Source organism: Tenebrio molitor, chromosome 4 (assembly GCF_963966145.1).
Source record: "Tenebrio molitor chromosome 4, icTenMoli1.1, whole genome shotgun sequence".
In the NCBI taxonomy this organism is placed as follows: domain Eukaryota; kingdom Metazoa; phylum Arthropoda; class Insecta; order Coleoptera; family Tenebrionidae; genus Tenebrio; species Tenebrio molitor.
In genome coordinates this window covers 25,204,996-25,218,779 of record NC_091049.1, presented here as the reverse complement: position 1 = coordinate 25,218,779, position 13,784 = coordinate 25,204,996, and the positions used below count along the sequence as shown (strand labels likewise).

Sequence of the window (13,784 nt, the reverse complement as noted above, 5' to 3'; positions counted from 1 at the left end):
TTCAGCTCCGTATGACTGTATAGCCCTGTCGGAGACTTGGCTATCTGAATCTGTTCTGGATGGTGAGGTACTAGACTTGGATGCATATAATCTATTTAGATGTGATAGAAATTTTTCTGCCTGCGGTAATAGAAGGGGAGGTGGTGTTTTGCTGGCAGTGAGAAGGACCATCAGGGCTGTTTGCCTACACATTAATGATCTTGATGACTTTAGGATGCCTAAACATGTTGATATCTTGCTGGTCAGAATTTTCCTAGATATCTGCTCCGTCACTATTTGCCTAGTGTACATTCCTCCGGCTTGTAGAATCGACGACTATATAGTTCTCTTTGACTCCCTTATGGCAACTGATATGTTATTTGATAATAATCTATTAATTATAGGTGACTTTAATATGCCTGATTTCCTAACTTTATCACAATCGCGGTGTTATGCATCAACATCCTCCATATATACACATTTTTCTCGCTTTTTAGATTTCCTTAACATGAGACAGTTTAACAAAATTGTGAATAGTTTTGGCAGATTGCTAGACTTAGTTGTGTGTAATAAGTCCTGCCGTGTTGCTAAAGCAGACGATGTGCTTGTTCCGGAAGACAACTACCACCCGGCACTGGAGATAACTACGAGCTGGACGGAAGACACTCATAGCTTTCCGACTTTCTCTTCTTTGAACTATAACTTTAGAAAAGCAGACTTTTATAGTCTATATATTGAGTTGTCTAGTATAGATTGGTCGTTTCTAGAACAAGCATATGAACTGAGAGTGCTGTTGATTTGCTTTATCAAAGGTTATACTCAGTTTTTGATAAACATATTCCGAGGAGGGGTGGGTCTCTTGGCACGTATCCTGCTTGGTTTGACAGGGAACTGATATACTTAATAAGGAGGAAGTATAAGGCATGGCAAAGATATAAGCGTTCAGAACGAATTCATGCCTACAATATTTTTAAACAACTCAGAGCCGAGGTTAAGGTGAAAGAAAGACACGCATACAATAATTACGTGACTAGGATGAGCGCCAGTGTCAAAGCTAATCCTAAATACTTTTGGAGTTTTGTGAACTCGATAAAAAAATCCACCTCAATTCCAGACGTCATGAATTATGATGGGTCTATATTAAAAGATCCTAAAGATATCGTAGATAAGTTTGCTGGGTACTTCTCGAAATCATTTATGGTAAATAATAAAAATCAACAATCTAATCAACGTCCTACTGAACTTGTGAACAAAAACGTGTTATACTTAAACGATATATCTGATGATGATGTACAAAAAGCTATAAAAAAGCTGAAAAATAGTCAAACGGTCGGCCCTGACCAGATACCCTCTTTTTTACTTTGTGACTGTAAAACAATTTTCTCAAGTCCCCTAAAAATAATCTTTAATCTTATTGTTAAAACTTCCGTGTTTCCAGCTAAGTGGAAGGAATCTCGACTCTGCCCAATATTCAAAAATGGTGATAAATCCGATATAACCAACTATCGGCCAATAGCAATAATCAACAACTTTGCTAAAATTTTTGAATTTATTCTGTTTGAAAGAATATATCACCACATATCGTCAAACATCTCTGTTAACCAGCATGGCTTTATGGGTCGAAGATCTACCGTCACTAATTTGGTTTCCACCACGCAATTTTTGTGTGAAAGTTTGGATGCGCACGGGCAGGTTGATGTTATATATATGGACCTGTCCAAAGCATTTGATCGCGTGAATCACAGGTTACTGCTTTATAAATTAGATGATTTCGGTCTATCCGATGGGTTGATTTTGCTCATTGAATCATATCTTCGGGAAAGGGTTCAGTTTGTTCAATATAGAGGCTTCAGATCTGAATCTTTCTCTCAAACTTCAGGGGTTCCTCAGGGTTCTGTCCTTGGACCCCTGTTTTTTAATATATTTATCAATGATCTGACCTCTTTATTAAATGAAAATTTTCAAATGTATGCTGACGATTTGAAGATTTATCGTACAGTTTCGACACTTAATGATTGTTCTAGGTTGCAGAAAGATCTTGACATCATTCAAAAATGGTGCAATGACAATGATCAGCTAATCAATACTAAGAAGTGCTATGTGTTGACTTTCTCAAGGAAGTTAGACAAAATTATATGTGACTACTGGATAGGTGGGGTAAAGATACTGCGTGCTACTGAACTCAGGGATCTTGGAGTTGTCTTCGATTGTGGTCTCACTTTTCGCAATCATATTGAATATGTGACATCTGCTGCCTACAAATCTCTGGGTTTTGTTCTTCGTAACAGGAGATTATTCCATAGTGCTGAGGCAATTGTATCGCTTTATAAGGCTTATGTGCGATGCAAATTGGAGTATGCTGGTATTGTTTGGTCACCAATATACAATAACCACACCTGGGCCTTGGAAAAGATTCAAAGACATTTTGCTAAATTTTTAGTATTTAATGAAACTGGTCAATACCCACCTAGGGGACTTCAGCAGGAAACCCTTTTAGAATGTGTTCAGCTTCACTCATTGGCGAGTAGACGGGATTTTGCTAAAATCAAATTTCTGTCGGATGTCCTCAGCTTTTCTGTTGAATGCCCCTACCTTTTGTCAAAGCTTCTTATTAAGGTTCCTGCTTTTAATTGTAGAAGATGTGAAGTTTTTGAACTAAGATCTGCGAGGACAAATGTTCTACTAATGTCACCGTTATACCAGATGGTTAACAGCTGTTCAACCAAAGCTGACTCCAATAAAATCGACATATTCTTTACAAGACCCTCTGAACTTAGGTCTGTCCTGACATATGCCTCTTAATATAGCAAGAATATATGTAAGCTGGCAGTAAGTGTGATTTCTAATGGGAGAGTAGTATCATGCTGCTACTCATTCCACTTACTGCCTAACTAATGATAGCTTGCCTGTAATTAGGTCATTACCTGTTGGCAAGCTTAACTAAATAATAATAATAATAATAATAATAATAATTAGGCAGAATATAGCCTAAGGGAGTCCGTTTCGGCTTAGGGACGCGAGGGTCGCGGGTTCGATTCAGACCCAGGGCGAAATTAAAAAAATTAAAAAAAAAGGCTATATTCTGTCTCGTGATTCGGAAGTCACGTTAAGCCATTGGTCCCGGTCTATTGAGTTGGTCATCTTGCCCCTCATAGATTTGTAAACCAGTCCTAGACTGGGTAACAAATTTTTATAATAATAATACAGGGTGTATTTTTAAAATGTGCCGAAATTTTACCTACGAGGTTATAAGACAATGTAGAAAACTAAAAGCAATTAAAAAAAATGTAGCTCAAAAAATAAATGTTTTATTTTTTAACAGAATTTTTTAGATATTTTTTCCGAGTTCTACATGAAGCCAGTAGCTCGTGGTTAAAATATCTGTACAACTTTCAATAACACCCTGTATACTTGTTATGCACTGTCGATTTATTGGTTGCCTACCTCTCAAAAAATATACAGTAAACGTCTGTAAACTTTGCCGAAATCGAAAAGTCGTTTTCTAGGTTAACAACAGCACGTCGTTGACGTTTCTTTGACATTTCACCGAAAAATATTCTTACCAGTGGCGTCGCGTCGCTGGTAAATTATTCATTCTTAAGAATGTAAAATGTTGCTCTTGTTTATTTTATAAATATTCTCCATTACCATTATAAAATTCACAATTATAATTCCAACGTATAAAATTCGTGAGGTATGATTTATTATAAAGTAGAGTTGAAGACCAAAAATTGTCTATGCCCATGGATTAAACGCGTATTTATATAGAATTCCTCTACGACATGACCGATAATTTGCAACGCCTGCTCTGATTTGTTTTCCTTTTAATCACTTTGTATAATTTAACTTACTTATTGAGTGGCGTACCGATTTGAAAGAATAGTCAATCGGCGGTGATTTGTGTGCAAGTTAGTGCAATATGTCGACGATGTTGGATAAAGTGTTCGAAATCCTGACGGACTCACCTCCCATCTCCGGTAAAGTTCCCCGAGGAGTTTTCAGTTTTTACAGGGATACTTTCAGATCCTCGAATGGACCGAATTTTTTTGGGGACACCTGTGCAACTGATCACGACAATTGCGTTCTATCTGTTCTTCATATACAAACTAGGCCCAAATTTTATGAAAGAGAGAAAAACCTTCGACTTAAAAGAAATTCTGATCGGCTACAATATCCTGCAGATTTTTTTTAACCTGGGAATATTTATAATGGTGAGTGAGCAATAGAACAATCAAATTACTAATTCATACATTCACACGTTAGGGAGTAACTTACTTGCGGAATCAGAGTTTCTTCTGCATCCCTTCGGACAAATCAGAAAGTCCCGAAGCTACACTGGCTTTGAGAACACACTATTATTATCTTCTGCTCAAGTACTTTGATCTAGTTGAAACTGTACGTTTAATTGCATTTCTTTTACGTCCCTGTTGATCGAAATGTTTAAGGTGTTTTACGTTTTGCGGAAGAAAGAACGGCAAATTTCCTTCTTGCATGTTTATCATCACATCGGCGTCCTGGTGGCGGCGTGGGTCTCTGCAAAATACTTTCCTGGTGGTCAGGCCGTCTTTGTGGGGCTCTACAACACGCTGATCCACTGCATCATGTACGTGTACTATTTATTCAGTGCCTGGAATCCAAATTATACCATAGACATTTGGTGGAAAAAATACGTGACTTTGCTGCAAATAGTAAGTTGAAAAATTTTCCACAACTCGTGCTTTAACAGTTTAAAATTTAAACGTTATTTTTATTGTTCACAGGTTCAGCATTGTTTAATATTCATTAGCATACTTCCAGTGGTTGTGAATGTTAACTGCACTTATCCAAAAGGGTGGGCGGCGCTCTTTATGATCAATGTGGGATTCATTGTATATTTATTTGGAAGATTCTATAAAAATACGTATTTGACTAAGAAGAAAAATAAATAATAATTTCTGTCATTTTATGATTTCTTGTGATGTCTTTACGTGCGTGACTATGAGATGTAGTCTACGTAGTAAGATACCGTAAGTCATATGTTTTAGTCCAAACATTCGAAAACGTCTTCTAGTTAACGACGACCTCTTGCGAGAGGTTTCTTCCTCCAACCATTTCTTCTCCGGTTCGTCTCCTAGCTTTTAGTAATTACATTGAGCAAGGATAAATGTCGCCCTATGTGAAATCATTCTTGTAATGTTTGGAAAATATAGGTAAATCGCAGCTGAAAATTTTCGTAAATTTTTGCGCCAAATGATTCGAAAATTTACAACAGCAAAAAGCGCGACAAAAAATTTTAATACCTAAGTTACGCCAATGCGAAGTAACCTATAGGAAATATGTTTTAAAACAAGGAAACCGCATTGGTGTACGTTTTATAAAATATGATATACAGGGTGTATTTTTAAAATGTGCCTAAATTTTACCTACGAGGTTGTTGGCAACGTAGAAAACTAAAAGCAATTAGAAAAAATTGTAGCTCAAAAAATAAATGTCGTTTTATTTTTTGACATAGAATTTTTTAGATATTTTTTCCGAGTTTTATATGAAGCCAGTAGCTCGTGGTTAAAATATCTGTACAACTTTCAATAACACCTTGTATAAAAAATGTCTTTAACAAAAGTTTTTCTTAGCCTACTCGTCATTTTTGTATGTCATCGCATTTCCATGGAAATGTTTTTTTTTTAATGGTAACCAAGTGATTTTTTGCGCATCCCTTACTTTTGACTAACCCTGTATAATTCCGTCAAAACAGTTTTTTTCCATTTTTTAAATGAGAACGTTCTTCACACCACATTAACAAAACTAGGTGGATTTGTGGTCACTGTTGGGACAGAATTAAGGTTGCATTAAAATAAACAAAGATCGAATTTTCAATAGGTAATTCTCAAAAATATCTTCAAGCAGCGATACGGAAGTACCCTCCGATATTGAAGCCTTTGCCAATGCTGCTTTCGGTCTAGAATAATCTATAAAAAGTTTGAAGGGTAGTGCGCACTCAAGAAAGTGAAAACCATCAACGAAATAATACTGCTAGCATATTTTGAAAGGTTAAAAACACTGAGGTCCGGTTGTATAAAGCTTAGTTGACATCGTGTCAGCTAACAACGCGTCAAGTCGGAAATCCGCCCATTTGATTGGCTGATTCAAATAAAATGTTAAATATCCTCCAATCAGATCGCTTGACATTATGTTAACTTTAACAACGACTTGACAACGCTTTATGTAACCGGACCTGAATGTATCGCGCATTCAAATGAAATCCTGGGCTGGGAAGGCGTTGGAAACCGTCAATTGTTGTGCTTTTTTAAAGCGTATGTTGAGCATGTTGACAGCTAACCTAAAATTTTGAGCCAAAAATTTTTTCTTTTTATTCTTTCTTTGCAATGTTTTACATCAAAAATAGAATAACGTAACGATTCCTCTTCTCGAAGCAAATATCTAAGGGCACCCTTTGCTGAAAACAAACATGTTCAGTTATGTCCCGATTAAACATAAACAAATGTCATTCGTGTCAAACGGCGGGAAATTCAAACTTTGCACTGTTCTAACGGTTTAATTTTTCCAACGCCTACTCAGCCCAGGATTTCATTTGAACGCCCGATATCTACACTGTGGACTACTTATTCGATTCTGAGAGCTAAACTGGAGTCAATCTGGAGTCAAATTTACGAATTGTGTTTGTAACAATTTTGTTTTAAACGTTTATAAATCTAAAAATAATTTACGTAAACTTATTATCATTTATCATTAATTCATTAATAAATGATTCACTTCATTGTATGCATGCTTTAAAACATGGTCATTGGCCAGATGTGCACGTGTAAAGTATTTACGTAACTTTACATAAGTGTGTTACAGTTGGTTGCACAAAAAAAAACGGGAAACGAAAATTTTTCTAATGTAAATTTGATTTTGTCTATTTGTCAATTAATTGTCTATTCGACAATACCTATCAAATATTTTAAAAAAATGTCATTGAATTTTGACGTTAATTCTAACCTATCTCTCGTAAGAAGGTTTCACACTATGAAAAAATTAAAAAAATGTGTCAATTTTATTCTGAGAGTTCCCGTTTTTTTTGCAACCAACTGTACTTGAGAGTTATTAAAAGTGTGACGTTTCTTAACGTCAGAATAAAATTAGACTTTTCAAAACTGAATTAGATAAACATATGGGTTGTTTTTTTTTTAATATCACCTCAAATTAGGCGTTGAAGATCGACTGTGAACGCACCACTCGTGTAAAAACATAATATTTAAAAGGCTAATCCGTGATCTGTGCTTGGTATGGTGCGTTCACAATCGACTCTTCAACGCCTACTTTGAGGTGAAATTTAAAAAAACGCCCTATATAAATGCATCTAAAATAAATCCATCAACGTCGTAGGATAACAACGAGGCCTTAAAGCCCTCGCTACGCTCATGTTTTAATCTTGTCCCTCGGTCAATTAGAAAAGCCCAATTTACAAAGAAACTCGTTGCATAAATTACTATAATAGTCGCAGAGAAAGGGGCTTTCTTTTAAGAGTCATGTCTTCTCTCGTCCCGTCGAACTGGCCCAGCGCCTGTAGAGGACACCTGTGGACCTTTCGCCTCTCCTGAAACCAGTAGCGCCCGTAACAGGGGGGGAGGGAAATCTATTAATTGACTACCTGGAACGTGGCTACACAACCACGGGTCAGTAATTATGTAAACTTAGTAAAAAACTTCGTGACTGCATTAAAGAAAAAAGAAGAGGAAAGTTGTCAAGTGGAAATTTCTTTCATCAGGATAATGCCCCGGTGCATAAAAGGCGTGTTTCCTTAAACGCAATTCACGATGCTGGTTTAGAACTGATGAGACATCCACCATGCTCACCTGACCCGAATCTAGTGATTTTGATTTATTCCAAACACCCGGACTTTAAAAAGAAGGTGTTTTTGCTACAACATAAGTGGAATTTTGAATTCAATGATTACAAAAAAAGCCTACTTTAATTTTTTCCGCATTTTTTTTATAAAATTCAGTGGCTCTCAAATTTTTTTGTAAAACTTTTAATCCCGTTTTCTTGAAAAATATCAACATTTGTATAAAGTATTATTGGCTTAATCGTTACCTTTTGTGGAGTTTTATCAGAGGCTAAAATATCTGCACAACTTTCAAAGTCACCCTGTATGTATGGAGACACAATTTTTACATAGTTTCATTAGAAACTTGCCGATGTTTGCCGAATTTAACTTACTTATTGAGTCGCGCACTAATTTGAAAGAACAGTCATCGGCGGTGGATTGTGTGCAAATTTGTGCAAGATATCGACGATGTTGGATAAAGTGTTTGAAGTCTTGACGGACTCACCGCCCATCTCCGGTAAAGTTTCCCTGGAGTTTTCAATTTTTACCGCGATACTTTCAGATCCTCGAATGGACCGAATTTTTGTGGGGACACCTGTGCAGATGATGACGATAGTAGCGCTTTATCTATTGTTCATCCACAAACTAGGCCCAAATTTTATGAAAGAGAGAAAACGATCGATTCGAGCTACTTTTTTTTAACCTGGGAATATTTACAATGGTGAGTGGGCACTTGAACAATCAAATTATTAATTCATAAATTCACACGTTAGGCAGCAACTTACTTGCGGAACAAGAATTTCTTCTGCATCCCTTGGGAAAAATCACAAAGTCCCGAAGCTACACAGGCTTTGAGAGCGCACTACTATTATCTTCTGCTCAAGTACTTTGATCTAGTTGAAACTGTACGTTTAATTGCATTTCTTTTACGTCCCTGCTCATCGAAAAGTTGAAGGTGTTTTACGTTTTGCGGAAGAAAGAACGGCAAATTTCCTTCTTGCATGTTTATCATCACATCGGCGTCCTGGGGGCGGCGTGGGTCTCTGGAAAATACTTTCCTGGTGGTCAGGCCGCTTTTGTGGCACTCTACAACACGATGATCCACTGCATCATGTACGTGTATTATTTATTCAGTGCTTGGAACCCAAATTACAGCATAGACATTTGGTGGAAAAAATATGTGACTTTGCTGCAAATAGTAAGTTGGAAAATTTTCACAACTGGTGTTTTAACAATTTAAAAATTAAACGTTATTGTTATTGTTCGCAGGTTCAGCATTTTTTAATATTTATTAGCATACTTCCAGCAGTTGTGAATGTTAACTGCACATATCCAAAAGGGTGGGCGGCGTTCTTTACCATCAACATGGGATTCCTTGTATATTTATTTGGAAGATTCTATAAAAATACGTATTTGACTAAGAAGAAAAATAAATAATAATTTCTGTGATTTTATGATTTCTTGTTATGTCTTTACGTACGTGACTATCAGATGTAGTATACGTAGTAAAACACCATAAGTCATATATTTTACTCCAAACATTCGAAAACGTCTTCTGGTTAACGATGACCTCTTGCGAGAGGTTTCTTCCTCCAACCATTTCTTCTCCGGTTCGTCTCCTAGCTTATTGTATTGAGCAAGTGGTAAATCACAGCTGAACATTTTCGTAAATTTGTTGCGCCAAATGATTCGAAAATTTACAAAAGCAAAAAGTACAACACAAAATTCGCATCATCTTTAGTATTGAAACGTTTCGACTTCCTTGGCTCTTCCTCGATGAAACTTTCCTCCATTATTTGGTGTATTGTTTGACTCACGGCCCGTGAATTGAAATATGACTCATGCATAAATGAAATGACTAAGCCGACGCGATAGCCTTGGAACCTCATAGAGCAACCTAGTCTACTCCGGTGGTTGAAAATAAAAGGGAAAAAGGTACTAACAGGTCCAAAGGATACCTCTCTTCACGTGTCAGCTGGCTGGTGACTGTTCCACTTATGGGTGACGCGGCTAATTTTGTGCTTTTACGCCGCACCACAGCTAATTGAGTGCGACGGCACTGGCTGTAGCTTCCCGAACTCGAGAGCCCCAAGGCACGAATACTTAAATAATAAATAAATAGGTGTGGGATAGAAAAAATTTTTTTATTTTTTGGAATTGTTATTTTTATGTTTATGTTCTAATCAAGAATCCGAAAGCCCATAGGGCAAATAAAGCATATACAGATTCATTATAAATGATTGTCCCATCGTAGTTGGTGTTGAAAACTCATACAAATTTTGGATGTGCCGCCAGCCTCGCAACGTTAGACAAACTAGATTTCCACTACCGCCGGTAGCGCCACCTATCGGCGATACTAGTATCACTCATGTTATGAGGCTTCCGGCACATTCGACTACGTCACCAACGCCTACTGCGAAAATATTGTTTGTTTCATGAAGAAAAAACATATCTGCACAAACGTAAACGTCCAAACATAATATAAACATACTATTAACATAATAATAAGTTATAATATGTATACAGGGTGTTTTCGAAATTGAGGCGTTCCCTATAACACGAGGTACTATATATTATTCTTAAGAATTTTAGCCTAAATCTTCTTAGAAAAATGTTTATATTAACGGAGATAATTGATTGTATATTTGTATTTTTTTCTAAAATTTTGAGTCCGGTCCTATCTATTTCTCCGGTGTACTAGATTAAAAACTGACGTGGCCCAGGATCGTGTCTTTCCGGAAATCGCTCTGCGAAAACACCCTGTATAATTTTTGCTTCAATTACTTTTGCCATTTTTAAGTAATGCAAAAATACGTTTAGTGTTGCGACAATTTTTTGGCGCAGTTTAGTATAAGGCATTATTGGCTTAATCGTTACCTCGTGTGGAGTTCCATCACAGATTCAAATATCTGCACAATCTTCAAAGTCACCCTGTATGTATGGAGATTTTCATATTCATTCACAGTTTTTAAACAGTTTAATTAGAAACTTGCCGACGTTTGCCGAATTTAACTTACTTATTGAGTCGCGCATTGATTTGAAAGAATAGTCAATCGGCGGTGGTTTGTGTGCAAATGTCGACGATGTTGGATAAAGTATTCGAAGTCTTGACGGATTCACCGCCCATTTCCGGTAAAGTTCCCCAGGGAGTTTTCAGTTTTTACAGCGATACTTTCAGATCCTCGGATGGACCGAATTTTATTGCGGACACCTCTGCAACTGATCACGACAATTGCGTTCTATCTGTTCTTCATTTACAAACTAGGCCCAAATTTTATGAAGGAGAGGAAAACATACGAATTAAAAAAAATTCTGGTCGGCTACAATGTCCTTCAGATTCTTTTAAACCTGGGAATATTTATAATGGTGAGTGACCAACAGAACAATCAAATTACTAATTCATAAATTCATACGTTAGGCAGCAACTTACTTGCGGAATCAAAGTTTCTTCTGCATCCCTTCGGACAAATCAGAAAGTCCCGAAGCTACACTGGCTTTGAGAGCGCACTATTATTATCTTCTGCTCAAGTACTTTGATCTAGTTGAAACTGTACGTTTAATTGCATTTCTTTTACGTCCCTGTTGATCGAAATGTTTAAGGTGTTTTACGTTTTGCGGAGGAAAGAACGGCAAATTTCCTTCTTGCATGTTTATCATCACATCGGCGTCCTGGTGGCGGCGTGGGTCTCTGGAAAATATTTCCCTGGTGGTCAGGCCATTTATGTGGCGCTCTACAACACGCTGATCCACTCCATCATGTACGTGTACTACTTATTCAGTGCTTGGAACCCAAATTACAGCAAAGACATTTGGTGGAAAAAATACGTGACTTTGCTGCAAATAGTAAGTTGGAAAATTTTCCACAACTCGTGCTTTAACAGTTTAAAATTTAAACGTTATTTTTATTGTTCACAGGTTCAGCATTGTTTAATATTTATTAGCATGCTTCCAGCACTTGTGAATGTTAACTGCACTTATCCAAAAGGGTGGACGGCGATCTTTATGATCAATGTGGGATTCATTATATATTTATTTGGAAGATTCTATAAAAATACGTATTTGACTGAAAATAAAAATAAATAATAATTTCTGTGGTTTTATGATTTTTTGTTATGTCTCTACGTACATGACTATAATATCATTGTAACTCTAGATACAAAAAATAAGAGCAATTTATCACTAAAATGCATTCAAGTTGTTTTGCCATGATGGGAGACCATGGAACTTTTGCTTTTAATTTGGTAGTAAATCTGTCTGTTGAATTAGGTTATGTTTTTCTAAGTTTGAGGTTATAAATAGCGTCAATGTCTAGTACGTTGTTGTCAGTTTTACTAATTTGCAATAGAAGAATACTCAGACATCGAGGGGAATTCAGCAACATGTTATGTTAATTATGATAGGTCCGCACGTCAGGTCAGGTCAGGTCAGGTCAGGTCAGGCACTTTAGTGTTTAATTTCAAGATCCGGAACAGTGCTCTGAAGAGGGATGGTCTCTTCCAATCCTCTTTTTCGCGCTTGGCTCAACTTCCTTTAGTATCCCTTGAAGAAGTGTTGATTTGTCACTGCGGGCTACTCCTACAACACCCACCAATTCTCCAGAAACAACTTTAATATTGACATTGTTCAAAACTGTTGATTTTTCAAATTTCATTTCAAAATCGGGAGGCAATTATAATTACAAAATATTATTGGGTGTTTCAAAATAATTGTGGATAAGTATGGCAACTATGTACGAAAATGTATGTGGCAACTGTGTGGCTAGGATAGAGTTGACATTTCTTTGACAGTTCATAGTCGCGCAATTTTGAAATTGTCAAATCAATGTGCAATAATGGTATAAAAATAATCAAATGCACGCTTATGAAATGTCATACAAATGTCAACTCTACCCCACCCGTACAGTTGCCACATACATTTTCGTACATAGTTGCCATATTTATCCACAATCATTTTGAATCCCCCAATATAATTTCAAAAATAATTTCGTTTTAAACGTTTCCTAATCTTAAAATAATGTACGTATACTTATTAGAGAGTTATGGCATGCACCATAACGCCTTGACTTTAATATTGTTTTCAGTCTGAGCATGCGCAGTAACGCGATTTTAGCGCAAGACACAAATAAAGATAGTGCCATGCAGTGCTTCTGCAATACATTATTCAAGACAATGTTTGTAATCGTGACTTTTCGTACGCGCTCGGAGAATTTTCGGATGTCAAATGTCATTATCTTGTCAGCGTATCTGGTGGTTTATTTGAAAACACCGTGTTTATAACCATGCCTGGGTCTGTTGTAGACAAAAAATTAGGTACACATAAGTATAATAGGTCCCATAATTCACAACAATAAAACATACTTACATAATGCATATCGTGGTTAATGCTAAATTAACCTAAATAGGTTTTGTTGCAACGGAAAAAGGAATCTAATTAATCTACTTTGACATTTTAATCTGTTGAAATGCGCCTACGCGATGAGATGTAATACAGTCACTTTAACATTGTCTCAAAACAATGTTTTGCAGACTACGTATGTGCCCGTGCCATAACTCTCTATTATCATTTATAAATTATTCACTTCATTGTATGCATGCTTTAAAACATGGCCATTGTCCAGTTGTGTAAAGTATTTACGTAACCACTTCACATAAGTGTGTTGCTTGACAGTTACGAAAAATGTGACGTTTCTTAACGTCAGAAATTGATGTAAAATTTGACTTTTCAAAACCGAATTTAAATATAAATGCATCTATAAATCGATCAACGTCATTGGATAATAAATTAACCACTTGACCCAAAGTGTATTTTTAGCAGGTTTCCTTCTTCAGCTTGAGATATTTCCTGTATATGAGGCACAATTTTTCAACCCGAAAGAAGAGAATTCTAAATTGAAGTGGTGAAAATTTAGAACTCAGGGAAATAATTGCTAATGCAAAGAGCTGACAGACTTCTCGCTTGGTGATGTTTTTCAGTTGCGGATGGTAATATTCTAGAGATT

At 36.5% G+C, this 13,784-nt stretch overlaps 1 protein-coding gene, 1 long non-coding RNA gene and 1 pseudogene across 2 annotated transcripts; 2 read left to right on the top strand and 1 right to left on the bottom strand.

Annotated features, from left to right (window-relative positions):
• Window positions 1-1,509: 1,509 nt before the first annotated feature.
• LOC138128624 (uncharacterized) lies at window positions 1,510-2,948 on the bottom strand. Its single transcript, XR_011158808.1, has 2 exons — window positions 2,447-2,948; window positions 1,510-2,381 (listed from the first exon to the last, which is right to left on the bottom strand). It is a non-coding gene; the product is annotated as an uncharacterized lncRNA (long non-coding RNA).
• Window positions 2,949-3,823: 875 nt separating this feature from the next.
• Window positions 3,824-4,919, top strand: LOC138128621 (very long chain fatty acid elongase AAEL008004-like). The gene is made up of 5 exons (XM_069044823.1): window positions 3,824-3,956; window positions 4,003-4,190; window positions 4,243-4,374; window positions 4,425-4,667; window positions 4,740-4,919. Exons 1-5 carry the CDS (start codon window positions 3,899-3,901, stop codon window positions 4,905-4,907), a joined length of 789 nt encoding a protein of 262 aa, XP_068900924.1. The 5' UTR covers window positions 3,824-3,898; the 3' UTR covers window positions 4,908-4,919.
• A 3,256-nt stretch (window positions 4,920-8,175) lies between these two features.
• On the top strand, window positions 8,176-9,235 carry LOC138128622 (very long chain fatty acid elongase AAEL008004-like; annotated as a pseudogene).
• The last annotated feature ends 4,549 nt before the right edge of the window (window positions 9,236-13,784 follow it).

Bases quoted from the DNA above. Each gene is read 5' to 3' on its own strand.
- LOC138128621 (XM_069044823.1), top strand. From the start codon at position 3,899: ATGTCGACGATGTTGGATAAAGTGTTCGAAATCCTGACGGACTCACCT. The intron at 3,957-4,002 runs GTAAAGTTCCCC...GGATACTTTCAG, and splicing joins GGACTCACCTCCCATCTCCG to ATCCTCGAATGGACCGAATT. The intron at 4,668-4,739 runs GTAAGTTGAAAA...TATTGTTCACAG, and splicing joins ACGTGACTTTGCTGCAAATA to GTTCAGCATTGTTTAATATT.